The sequence below is a fragment of the Plodia interpunctella genome, chromosome 11, assembly GCF_027563975.2.
Source record: "Plodia interpunctella isolate USDA-ARS_2022_Savannah chromosome 11, ilPloInte3.2, whole genome shotgun sequence".
NCBI classification, from domain to species: Eukaryota; Metazoa; Arthropoda; class Insecta; order Lepidoptera; family Pyralidae; genus Plodia; species Plodia interpunctella.
In genome coordinates, this window is record NC_071304.1 from 2,737,108 (window position 1) to 2,749,833 (window position 12,726).

The 12,726-nt window shown below is 33.4% G+C and overlaps 2 protein-coding genes and 1 long non-coding RNA gene across 5 annotated transcripts in view; all 3 read right to left on the reverse strand.

The window, feature by feature from the left end:
* Positions 1 to 12,726, reverse strand: part of krimp (krimper) — a 228,711-nt gene that overhangs the window by 76,730 nt on the left and 139,255 nt on the right. The gene's annotated exons all lie outside the window — the stretch shown is intronic.
* LOC128673752 (uncharacterized) lies at positions 1,334 to 3,702 on the reverse strand. Its single transcript, XR_008405118.2, has 2 exons — positions 2,962 to 3,702; positions 1,334 to 1,718 (listed from the first exon to the last, which is right to left on the reverse strand). It is a non-coding gene; the product is annotated as an uncharacterized LOC128673752 (long non-coding RNA).
* The window catches only part of LOC128673745 (homeobox protein unc-4-like), a 39,045-nt gene continuing 32,472 nt past the window's right edge, over positions 6,154 to 12,726 (reverse strand). Inside the window, exons 3-4 of one of the 3 annotated variants that reach the window (XM_053751807.1) lie at positions 9,044 to 9,183; positions 6,154 to 8,808 (exon numbers count right to left, since the gene is read on the reverse strand). In XM_053751807.1, the coding sequence (XP_053607782.1) occupies positions 8,304 to 8,808; positions 9,044 to 9,183 (645 nt within the window). In that variant the 3' untranslated portion in view covers positions 6,154 to 8,303. Of the gene's footprint in view, positions 8,821 to 9,043; positions 9,184 to 12,726 lie in introns of all 3 variants that reach the window. The other 2 variants (XM_053751806.1, XM_053751805.2) reach the window with 2 other exon arrangements.

Sequence of the window (12,726 nt, forward strand, 5' to 3'; positions counted from 1 at the left end):
CAGAAGTCAAAACTTTTCGGTGAAGAGTGTTTCAGTGAACTGTAGACTGATTATCTTATTACAAAAAATGTGTAGACAGTTTTAACAGAAAATTTTGAATTTGAATTTCAATGGAATCAAATGAACAGAGGAATTACATACAAAACTCGATTTTGGATGTAAGAATGATCTTACCAAATTTACGAATTACTTTACCAAATTTAAATAAAAATGCGATTTGAAACGAAAGTATTTAATAAAGGACTAAATGTTCTATAACAAAAGGGTTTTTAACGTTATACGCTTATTAACTAACGGAGGTGGTCTATTCCAAGATAATAGCACTGAATGCCTATTGAATTCTTCTTGAATTAATCCATGTAAACGTATATGATCATACAGGGCTAGTGGCTTTAATCCCTCGTAATAACTTACATAGTCCAAATCATGTAGGGGACTTGCATTTGAGAAAACTAATATAAAAGACAGCAACGCGAGTAGTATATATTTGGAGGTCATCGTAAAAAGTGGCAAGTGATTTCTTCGTCTATAATTTGCTGTCTGTTACAAAGTTTTTTAGTGCAATTGCCGCTTGAGCTATTGGCAATATGGCTTCCTTGGAAGTAACAGCTGCTAATTACTTTCATATATCCATTAGGCAATGTTACTTTTGGTCCCTGCTATAAATAGATTTATGAAAAACAAATCAATCAATCAATTCCTAAAGCGTATAATGTAGTCCAATAAACAATAACATGATAAAGTGTAAACTGTACATGTCACCTGCACGCTTAGAATTCAAGGTCGTATATATGTAATTAATAACATATTTAATTTTTCAGAATGATTAATTACTTATGAATTATTGTCTACAATTGGGCTTCCTAATCTTAGGTATAGCTAACAATTTCTGTTTAACACATTTAATTCATAACAAATTGGGTAATACATGTGATTTTTTTAAAATAATTTCGACATGAAATATGTATGCGCAATTTTTTCAAAAATATTTGTATTTTTTAAATGTATTATTTATTGCTTACGAAAAATAAACTACCTAAATAAGAGGATACTCTTTTATTCGATTTTGGCCCAACTCTTAAAGGATAAGGGTATTTTTCATCTATTTGTAATTATTATGACCACGCATCACTAATTCAGTTTACTTACATTATTTTTATAATAGCTAAATTTTACATTAGTTTTTTTACTTTATTTTGTACTGTTATATATATATTACGATCATGTTGAATAGCAGAAAATAAAAAAGACAAACAAAGTAAGCATAAACTCATTTGAATAAGAATTTAAAAAATAGTTAAGTGATTAAGCAATGTGGAATAAAACAATTACATATTTAGCATCCCAATTTAATAAATTAATCAACAGAATTGGAGTCTACACAAACAAATTTCATTTGAAATAAATAAGTCCCTTGGAAGTATTCAGTTTTTCAATCTGAAAGAATTATGTTGAGTAGTAAATAAATAATAACACACACACAATTGCAACTTCTATATTATATTTAAAAATACTAATAATTTTTTTAAGTCAATTTAATATCTTGTATACAATTGTTTATAATGTGGCAATCGTAAAAGAATTCCCAACTTGGTATTTCGTATTTTTTCGTTAATTTTTGCAAATTTTTGTGGTTCACTATTTGGTTGTCCTTTAAAGAGATTAGGCCAGCCAATTCTAAGTAGTCATAGCCAACCTGACCACTTTCTGTTGGTGTGCTGTAAATAAATACAATAAAACAGAAAAAATTGAGAAAACTCCAAGTTATAATAAATTGTTTCATATTTTCTTGACGCTGTTTCTGTTCTATCAATTTGTATTTTCACTTTAGGTTTAGGCTTTCGATTCAAACACTCCTTTTGTAATATTTTGGATGTTTCAGTGCACTTCTGCTGATAAATATGTAATCTTTTTTATTACACTGATTTACTGGCTACTGTTGGAACAAAATTCAGTTTTTCTTTTCTTTTTTTTCCATGTTAGGCCATAATGGTTATTTGATAAGCTAACATATATCGAATTACTATAGCTCATTATTCAATTATAGAATTGCAAATTGATTTTCTTATTAAGCTTTTTGCTACATCTAAACAAGATAAGTCTCATTGTTCAGACTAATTAGCAATAAATATATATTTTTTTTACATTTTTTGCCCACAAGAGGTTTGGTTTAGTATGGAGTAAGATTTGATTAACAGATTTTGTTTACAAGGAAATTTTTGACACCAGAAAAAGTAATGTATTTTGTTTATTTATTCCTAAAAATAAGAATAAACATGGTGGACCTATGCTGTAACAATATTTACAGTCAATCGGTTGCAATAGAGTTATTATAGATATATTTTTACAGCCTATTTTACGTCCCACTATTATTACTACGCTCACTTGCTCAATTCCCGATCCAGATCAGTTCATCAAATTAGAATATTTTGGATTTTGTAGCGCCACCTACTCTTTTGATAACACCCCTGTTGATTTTTTATAGGATTACACGCCTTCAATCACACGCCTTTTTCTAGACTTACTTGTGTATAATAAGACCCTTCTTCATAGTCTATTCCTCACGGCTGAGCGTCGTGGTCATTGCGTGGAATGAAACACACATAACAACTTTCTTGGCATTATTAATGGAGTGGTTTGCCATTGCCTTCTCCATTTCACACACAAGTTAATAAGAATCAACCAGTGTGCAGGTTTCCTCACGATGTTTTCCTTCACCGAAAGCAAGTTGTGGTGAAAACTACTATACATGAGTCAGATTAGTATACAAACTCATGTGGCACGAGTAGGATTCGAACTTGGGACCTTTCTGTCCACAGGCGGGCGTCTTAACTATTACACCACCACCGCTTTTAATAATAAGACCCCAGGATACCCTTTATTACTGTATATGAAAAATATTCTATGGAATGACAAAATCAAAATGTAAGTTTATTCACAATTTATTTAAATAACACTTACTTTTAGGCATGTTTAAAATAATTAGTTGTCAGTAATCGTCGTAATTTTCGTACTCTTTTTTCTCCGTGACATATGTATTTCATTCAATTCATTTAATATAAGATGGTTGAATTCCGCGCTTGAGATTGGCAGTTTCAATGGCACCAAGTCGACATAGGTCACCAAATCTAAATAATCAGATCCAAATTCTTTAGGCTGGCAACATTTCAATCTATAGGGCAGTGCAATGGCATTGCTAAATATATTAAATAATAAGACAAAAGTTAAAAAACACGTGGACGCCATTACAGAGATAGTAACTGAATATTCTAGTAAATATTGTTAATTTTGTGCAAATATGTTTGGTGATTATGTACTTTTATTTAAATTCGCATAACTTTGCACACAGAAAAGTGTGATAAGGATTAGATTTCTTCAAATTCAACGAAACACAAATCAATTTCTTCTATATTTAGTTTTCAATAATAGTTAATATTCAAACATGATTGTTTTATTTGAAAAAAAAACAGATGCAATAAGACCGCATTCATAGTGATGTTTATATTATTTTGATTAAATTATCATGAGAACTAGATATTATATAGTGTGGGTGAAGATAGTCGCATTCGTATTTAGTATATTCTCCTCAATAGATAGAAAATATAATCGAAGACTCTGTCAATATTTACATGGAGAAATCTGAGAATTGGTAAACAATCTTATCACTTATTGTGTTAATTTCTACTGGTTTCAGATTATTAAAGTCGCTTAAAGGCAACTAAAATGACTTTTGCGTTTACCTACCGCATCTAGTGGCAAGTAATAGCATACACACTAGTGAACTAAACTGTCAACCAGTGTGCAGGTTTCCTCACGATGTTTTCCTTCACCGGAAGCAAGTGGTGGTCGATGATGCTAATATATGCGTGAGACAGGTTGGTATACAATCTAATCGCAGCAAAACTTTGTATTGGTATTCATCAAATAATCTACACATTAAGTATTACTAGCTGCGCCCCGGGGCTTCGTTCCCGTGGGAATTTCGGGATAAAAAGTATCCTATGTGTTATTCCAGGTTATATTCTACCCGTGTAACAAATTTCATAACAATCGGTCCAGTACATTTTAAAATAAATAAATAATAAAATAAATAAATATATTAGGACAAATCACACGGACTGAACTAGCCCCAAAGTAAGTTCGAGACTTGTGTTATATATATATTGTTATACTAACTCAACGATACTATATTTTATAACAAATGCATTTATAGATAAATATCCAAGACACGGATCAATCAGAAAAAGATCATTTTCCATCACGACCCGACCGGGGATCGAACCCAGGACCTCTCGGATCAGTGGCAAGAACTTTACCACTGCGCCACCGAGGTCGTCGAAAGAGTAACAAACATTACACACATACATCCTCACAAACTTTCGCATTTATAATATTAGTAGGAAAAACAAATAATCTATAGGTACATTATCCAGCAGCAAAATAAAGATATACATTATAATAAATTCATAAAAATCCATTACTATGTTCGAGACCTAACTGAAGTATATACTATAACATATTAAATAAATTCGATAAATTTTGATTTTAAATTATGCAATATTGATGTATTTCATATCAAATTTATATTTTATCACCAACCATTTCAATTTGATACGAACAATAAACAGTAATAAATAATAATATTAAAAATTTAAAATCAATAAAATAACGCGCTAGTGCGTAAAAAAATTATTTGACCATAATTTGGAAGACGGAATTGTGCTGTTATAAAAATAAAAAATTAGTTACTTACTTCTGGAATGACTCCCAAGTTTGTGATCTCGGTGGCAGCCATACTGTTTGGGTTGTTCTATACCGAAGCATATCCAATGGACCCAGATTTCTACAATTGTTTGGAATTAATAGAGTTTGTCAAATATATTATGGATCTTCTTGATGGTAAAAAAAAAGTCCGAGAACTATTGAAATTCTCGCCAGGCTGAGAACATACAACCCATGCACTGAACAAAGCTTATGGAAATGGAGTATCAGTCACCCGCAATTTATTTTGTAAATCACAACTGCGAAAGATCTCGTATAATATTCAATACCGGTAACTTTTATACTTCAGCACATTTTTTTCATTTGTGTAAATGGCTTTTTAATAGATACAAAGATATGTATTGTATGTATTAGTTAAAAACTTTCTTATTAGTGTTTCAACACAAGATTTTTTGTTAATATATTGGTTACAAACTAAAAAATGTTTTACTTACATATAGGATTTGTGTGTGTGATAGTTTCAAATAAACTGTGCAATAGTGAAGTGATAAGTTTAAAATCTCAGACTGATGAAAAGTTTATGACGTACACACACACCATACACACATATAACATAAGTTGAACAATCATTACGGTTTCGAGGCAAATGTCACGCACAAGGCGCGCACGAGGGCGTGACAAAAACCCGGTCGTTATTCGGAGATCGGATATCAAAGCCGCACAACTGTACCGGAACATTACCGGAAAATTTTTCGAGTATTCAAATTTATTTATGTATTAATGACTTAATTCCACGTGCGTTTTAAGACTGCAAGGCGACTTTTAGTGCTGGTTATTAAAACTTCGATGTTGCAAATAAGTTCACATGATATTTTGTCCAAATGAGCTCAAACTTAACTACAATAGTTTTCGTTTACGCCTCCTCAAAAAGTCTTCTGAAAGTCAGATGTTATTCGCTTGTGTAACTGAGTTATAGCCTCCTTGTTACTCTGTGGCATAATGTTATTGTTAGTTTTCCTTTTTTTATTTCTTTTGTCAGTAATTACGTAATAACAAATAAAGTTTTATCTGTCAGCGTACCAAAATATAGATACGTATATTATCGTAAGGTTAGGTGAACCAAAAAGTACGTTTATGTGAATTCCTACTCAACTTTTATGGTATTTATCTTTCTATTTTCCTATCTTTTGTTACAATACTATGTTATTTTGGAATACGTGGAAACTACTTATTTATATTCGATTTATTTACGGGATTGACGCTGGAGCAATGTTATTTAATACAGTTTTTATTTTAAAACTTTTATCATGTAATTGGCTACTTTTTGTCCAATTCTCCGAGTAATATTATATGCTTACATGTAAAGATATTATACATTTTGTCCCCGCTATACTTTACATAGGGATAAGTACGGGAAAATAATGCGCAGTATTGTGTTTAATTGTGTTATATTTTGATTCAATAAATTACTCACATAACATACTTTTTACATCTTACACAACGTGATTATCAATTTACAAAAAAATCTCACCTCCGTTCGTATAAATTAACTTAACCAACTTTGTACCTAATTATAACTACAACCTATATAAATTTACAAATAGTTTTAATGCAACCAAAACGTTTATTTATTTTAAATTGTGAGACAATGAAATATCGAATATTTGATAATTACACAATTCAAATTTAAATTTAAATGTGATGTTCAAAATTAAACAAAAAGCAAAATATATATTAAGTACTTATCATTGTACCTTCAGTTGCACACTACAATACCTATGTAGGATGGACAATGTTTTCATGTTTCAACTCCATGATATTGTGATTTATAGTTTTTAGAATATTGTCTATAAACTTGAAGGTTTTAAATTATATTTTGAAAAACTTCTACCAGAAGATTTAGATTTTTATGAATCATTGACCAATGCAAACAATTAGAAACGTTCCATTCGAAGGGTGTCTAATACTTTTTTATTTAATTGCAAAACCATTAAAACAAACTAATTTCCATTTCCATGTCCATGTCGAATCACACTTACTGCGCAACGCGCTTGCGCAGTAAATAAAAAATAAGTTAATAAAAAAGCAATAACCCAGTATATAGTAACTACTAATTGGCCCGGCTTATCGCTGCACGTTGTACATTCATTAATTGTTGTTATTTTACGAGCAGAGATTGTGTTTCTTTTGCCAATAGCAATGATTGTATTTACGCAGCCATTTTTTAAAATAAAATTATAGCGACGGAGCTGTGGGTGATTCGGACGCGCTTGAAACAGATTAATCAAAGAATTTCAGAACATGAATAGATTTTTTCTGTTAAGATAAAGTAATAAAATTAGGACTAGTTTTTAAATGATCAAGTATTCAGAATGCAAATATTTTATTGCTTGAAAAAAAAACCTTTTTTGGTTGGTTTGGTTTTTTAAATTTTAACATATTTTTTTTAATTTCTTCGTCTATATTCATTACACGTGTAAGTCCTGCGAAACAACAATTAAAATGCCATTACATGATTGTAACATTATTTATGTTTCTAAGACAAATTGTGATAAAATATGAAAATAACAAAGTGATTAATTTTAATGGCTTCATTGTCCCAAGAGCGGAGACAAATTAGCGGAGAATGTGTTTTTTATTTATATTCTGGCAGAAATGTTCTAATTGTTTGGGACCTGTTACACAAATAGCATTTTTGGGGTCAAACTTCTGCGTTCGGTAGTATATGATAATAATAGATATTATAATTGCACATGAAATAAAGCTCAAATAATATAAATTTCAATTTCCGTGGGTATAAATAGGAATAGGAATACAAAACATGGAACGCTTGATCGCGACACTGGCTTATTTTTTCTAAATCAGTACTTAGGCTAATTTGGAAAACCAATAATTCGGAGAAACTTTTTGTTGTAATTGTTTCATCCATTTTGGTAAGTAATTAAATAGACTTCAATTTTGATCCAAACAAAGATTCCAGTCCAAACCTATCAGAATTTTGCATAAAATAATAATACTTTTCAATAATGATATCTCAGTCTACAAAAACATATTTTAATAGGTGTCATCAAAATTGTTTTTCGCTGATTATTTTTATAGCTGTATTGTAATTGAACTTTGTAAATATACTGATTATGATATCTTTATGGATGTCCATATTTTAATATGAAGGTTGCATAGAACATGATAGGTAGCTAAAATTAATTCGATTAATTTCTCCATGAACGTCAGTTACAATAAAGTCGCTAAGATTTGGTAAATATCCAGTCAATCGTGTAGATATAACAATAAAATTTGAAAGTAGCAAAAAATAAAATTACCTCATCATCAACAAGAAAAATTATACATTATTGCCCCATTAAAAAGTAACATTAAAATAAATACATCGTCGGCTATATACACTAGTATCTATATAATACAATCTAATTTACTATTCACACTGGATATGTTATGGTATAAGTCTTTTACTGAAGCCGATTAACTAGGTATTGAAAAAGATAGACGTAAAACAAAGAAACATCTCGGAATATTCACGTCACTGATATAGTTTACTGTATCCTAAAGCCTCTAGGCGGTTACTTTCACGTGTTAAGTAGAGATTCTATACTGAATGGATTGTGTTTCCGTTGTCCTCCATTCTTCGTCAGGTCCTGCTCGGTGGCCGTCCCACTCCCACTGAGATCTAAAGACACGGCTCTGCTCGGATCGAATTCGAATTTTTCAAAATGGCTGCCAGCGCCGAACTGTTTGAAAAACGAATGCTGCGGGTCGGGGATTGGGCTGAAGTTGCGTCCGGAATGTGCGTCAGAGGTTGAGCTGTCGGAATTGTTGATGCCGTCTGCTCCTGATGGTGCTCGGAGACGGCCAGAGAGCGAGAAGTCTTCAGGACCCGAGTCATGGCACGAGTCTCCTCCTACGACGTCGATCATGCACTCTTCCCCTTCGGCGTCCCCGTCTGAGTCTGAATACAGACCGCTGTTCCTGTGCTGAGCCAGGTATTCAGCTTTCAGAGCCTCCAGGTCGACGGCGATGCCTTTTGCCCGTAGCTTCCTCGCCTGCCGGTCTAGTGCTTTGGCCAATTTCTTTCTTCTTCTCGCCCTGTTGATGAACAATAGGGCACAATTAGTATAGAACCTTATAGTAAGCTGTTTGTAAAAGATGCAAGAGTTTACTGAAAGAAGTTTCGATTGTTACTCAGCAGAATTCAGGACTGGGATGCAGTTTGTTAGTTAGTCCCCAACAGTCTCTGGACTATCGTCTACTATTTAGTCTTCTTTCTAACCAACTTTATAAAAAGAGGTTTGGTTTGTAAGTTCCTCACCTCTCGCGCGCTCTCAGCTCGTGCGGAGGGATGGGCTCCCCTGAACAGGACTGAGGGTGGGCGTTGTGCGCCGGCCGCCCGGGGCCCTTCTTCGTGTGCTCCTTCTTGCGCCACTTCGCTCGCCGGTTCTGGAACCAGACCTGGTGACAACGAAAATAATTTAAGTATTATGTCACATGTTAGGGCTGAAATCAATGTGGGTATAAACCCACAAAATTGTAATTTTCAACCAACAAAATCATGGCATATTTGTATTTATGTTGGTAGTCAACGATATGCAGAAACGCTATCCCAAAATTATGACACTTATCAAACTTCTAAAATATTTCATACATTCTTTACACTCCGTTTAAACTCGAGACAACTTTCAATTTGGATTCTTGCAATTTTTCTCGGAACGATCGAAGGAAGACGATTAAACACTTACTGTCGATAAAAAGCAGGCATCTCGGTGTTCACAAAGGGTACGCAACAGCCAGCCGTGCGCAGGATTGAGACGTTAAATTTCAATGGCCGAACATGCAAATGGTGTGGGCGTGCGTGCGCATTCGACGCGCGACCAACTTGCGCCCGCGCCGCTTGCATGCCCAGACGAGTAATGACAGTGTTTTGAAAAAAGAACAGACGATTTTTACAGTCTCTGATGATATTTGAGACAAAGGAGAATAAATCGGATCTAACGCAAATATGTATTGTAATACCGGCCGGTACCATTGTGCTGCGTTGTCACTGGATATGGGCTCAGTTTATATAACACTATCTCTAGCCCGCGGCTTTGCCCGCGTGAATTTTCCATGGAAACATTCATTTTTCCTTTCTAATGTTGCATACATGGAAGTATTACGAATGAATGTTACCATAAATTAACCATAAATTTCAAGAAAGATTGGTTAAGCAGAATCGTGAAGAAGTAACATACAAACTTACTTTCCCCTTTATAATATGTAACAGTAGATAACCTTCATGTATGAACACTACGAAAGTCATCTTCTTATACAATTTATTTTTTCATATATGAAACAGTTGACTAAATATTTAATTCCAGTTCGGAACTGATTGTAGATTAGCACCATAAGGTTTTATTACAGGTCGACCAAGCTGCGATATAGCTATCTTTATCACATTATTAGAGTGAAGAGGGATAGCATGCAGAACCCGACATTTGGTTAAAACAGACATAATGCCCCAGGTATACGAGTTTTACGATTCCCATCGACTTTAATGGCGAAAAATGTGTTTAGGTCGGATTAATTTGGATTAATTCAATAAAATTAATTTAAGGCCTCCTCTCGTCCAATGTAATTATCTGTCAGCATTTAATCGGACGATTATTATCCGTATCTTTATTTATTGTTTTGAAAAAGGCACGCGAAACTTACAATTTACAACTAAGGCTATGTAATTAAATTTAAAATATGCAATCGAAACTGCTTGCTGCCATTTCACTCAATCACGGAAAATTACTAGAAGGATTTCGACAAAATTTGGTGGGCCAGTAGAATAAAAATTGACATATAATTTTCCCCGAAATTCTCACGGGAGCACAGCTTAGGAGCTCAGCTGGTGTTCGTTACTACATACCTAGTATAAAACAAATATTGCCGTCTGTGCCCATGTATGCTTAGATCTTAAGATTTAAAACTACCTCCCTGAGGAAGGTACTGGGGTAGTATTATGTAATCGATTTAGGTGTATAATTTCCCGAGATAAACCCGAACCAAAACCAGAGAATGGGCCGCTAGTTTCAAATACAATTTATTTCTAGAATGAAGTGCATCAGATATTAAGTCTCTCTCTCTATAAGCTAAGTTTTACAACCAGCTGTCTGCCTATCATTAACCCTTTTTGGGAATACCTACTATTGTTCCTATCAACTGTTAAGGCTATATGTCCCTTAATCGCCTCGTGCAACATCAACGGGAGGATATGGAATTTCCAATAAATAAAACTAAACTTGAGGTATAAGTAAACACAACATATCGCAAAGACGGCATTCCTCAATATTCCTGAACGGAAACAATAGCGAGGCGAATTCACAATAAGCTGTAATAATTATCGATAATTTTATTCCACAATTAATATAAATGAGCAGATTTAGCGCGTGACCGTTCATTTAATTACATATTACTATTTTATGATTAATATTTTAAACTTATAAATTATCGTCTTTATATAATAGGTATAACATGCTTTCTCTCTCATTTTTCTACTTATCGTTTTCCTGGTTACTTCCTTAGCCGTTTAGCGTCGGAGCCCATTTTATGGCATACAATAAGCAACTAGACTTATTTTTCTGTATCAACTTTATATAATGAAGTCACTTCCTGCGTCTGTCTCGACGTGATTATGTAGTTGTGAGTATGCGTAGATCTTTTAAACTACGTAAGAAAGGCGTTGTAAGAGGTATGTAATTTTCTAAATATCTATATATAGAAAACTTGCAGCGCCCCGGGGTTTCGCGCCCGTGAGTATTTCGTGATAAAAGTACCTTATGTGTTATTTCCAGGTTATATTCTACCCGTGTACTACTTTCATAACATTCCGTTCAGTAGATTTTGTAAAGAAAGAGTAACAAACGTACATACTTACACACATACAACCTCACAAACTTTCGCATTTGTAACATTAGTAGGATATATTCAAAATAGTTTATATGTCTACTTAATAAAGAAGTTGCTTGCGATGATATTCAACTTTTTATTGCACATTTCTAACATTGTTGATAGAAATCGGTGCAATAAAATCAGATTTCATTATTAAGTCACCTAGGGGCATCTGACATGACTCTTACAACTACCTACCGCCATCTAGTGGCAAGTAATCGCAGATATACACTAGTAAGCTAAACAATCATAGTGCGCAGGTTTCCAGTACCTCCACTGCGTAGTAATAAGTATATACTCGTAAAATCATAGTTTAATATAATATTAGGTTATGTCAAAAGTGTGTGCATTTGTTTTTCGCCGACAAGCTGGTTTACAGTTTGACGGCATTGTGTATTTTTATGTATTTTTTCGTTTGACGTTTAGTGATAACCTGTAACTGTTTTTCTAGATAAATAATGGCCTGTCTTCTGAAGCAGTGAAAAGCTCAAGATGGTCATCCATCCCGGACCGACCATTGCGAAAGTTTAGCTATCATCACAGATAAAGCGCATGTAGGTACCATTGCATCACCGGGCTTCTTATGTAAGAAAAATATATGTATATATATATATGAAAAATAACCTCTAACTAATCCAGAACCGAAACAATTCCACCGAGCTAATAAAAGTTTTATGACGGCACATAGGATGAAATGGAGCGATTTAATTAAACCACCGTTTCTCTAATCGAAATACATTGATAACGGAATAGAATCCGAATGGCGGTGGGTAACGACCGTCTGTGGGTTACTGTGGGCTGCCCCTCTTAATGAGGCACGTAGACACCCCCTCCGGCACCCCTTTGGTCATTAATACTTCTCCGTAGGGAAAATCAATGTTGTTTGCGCTTTAGGAATTTCCTAGTCTATTTTTGGGATAATCGATAGATTTAGACACGTATTGGTTTATTTCATTAGAGAAAATGTTTTTGACGGACTATCTACATATATCTATCCTAATTATGATACTTATATAGCAATTTGTATGATTATTATAAATATATATAGCAATTTAGAGCTGATATTAAGTAACTTACATA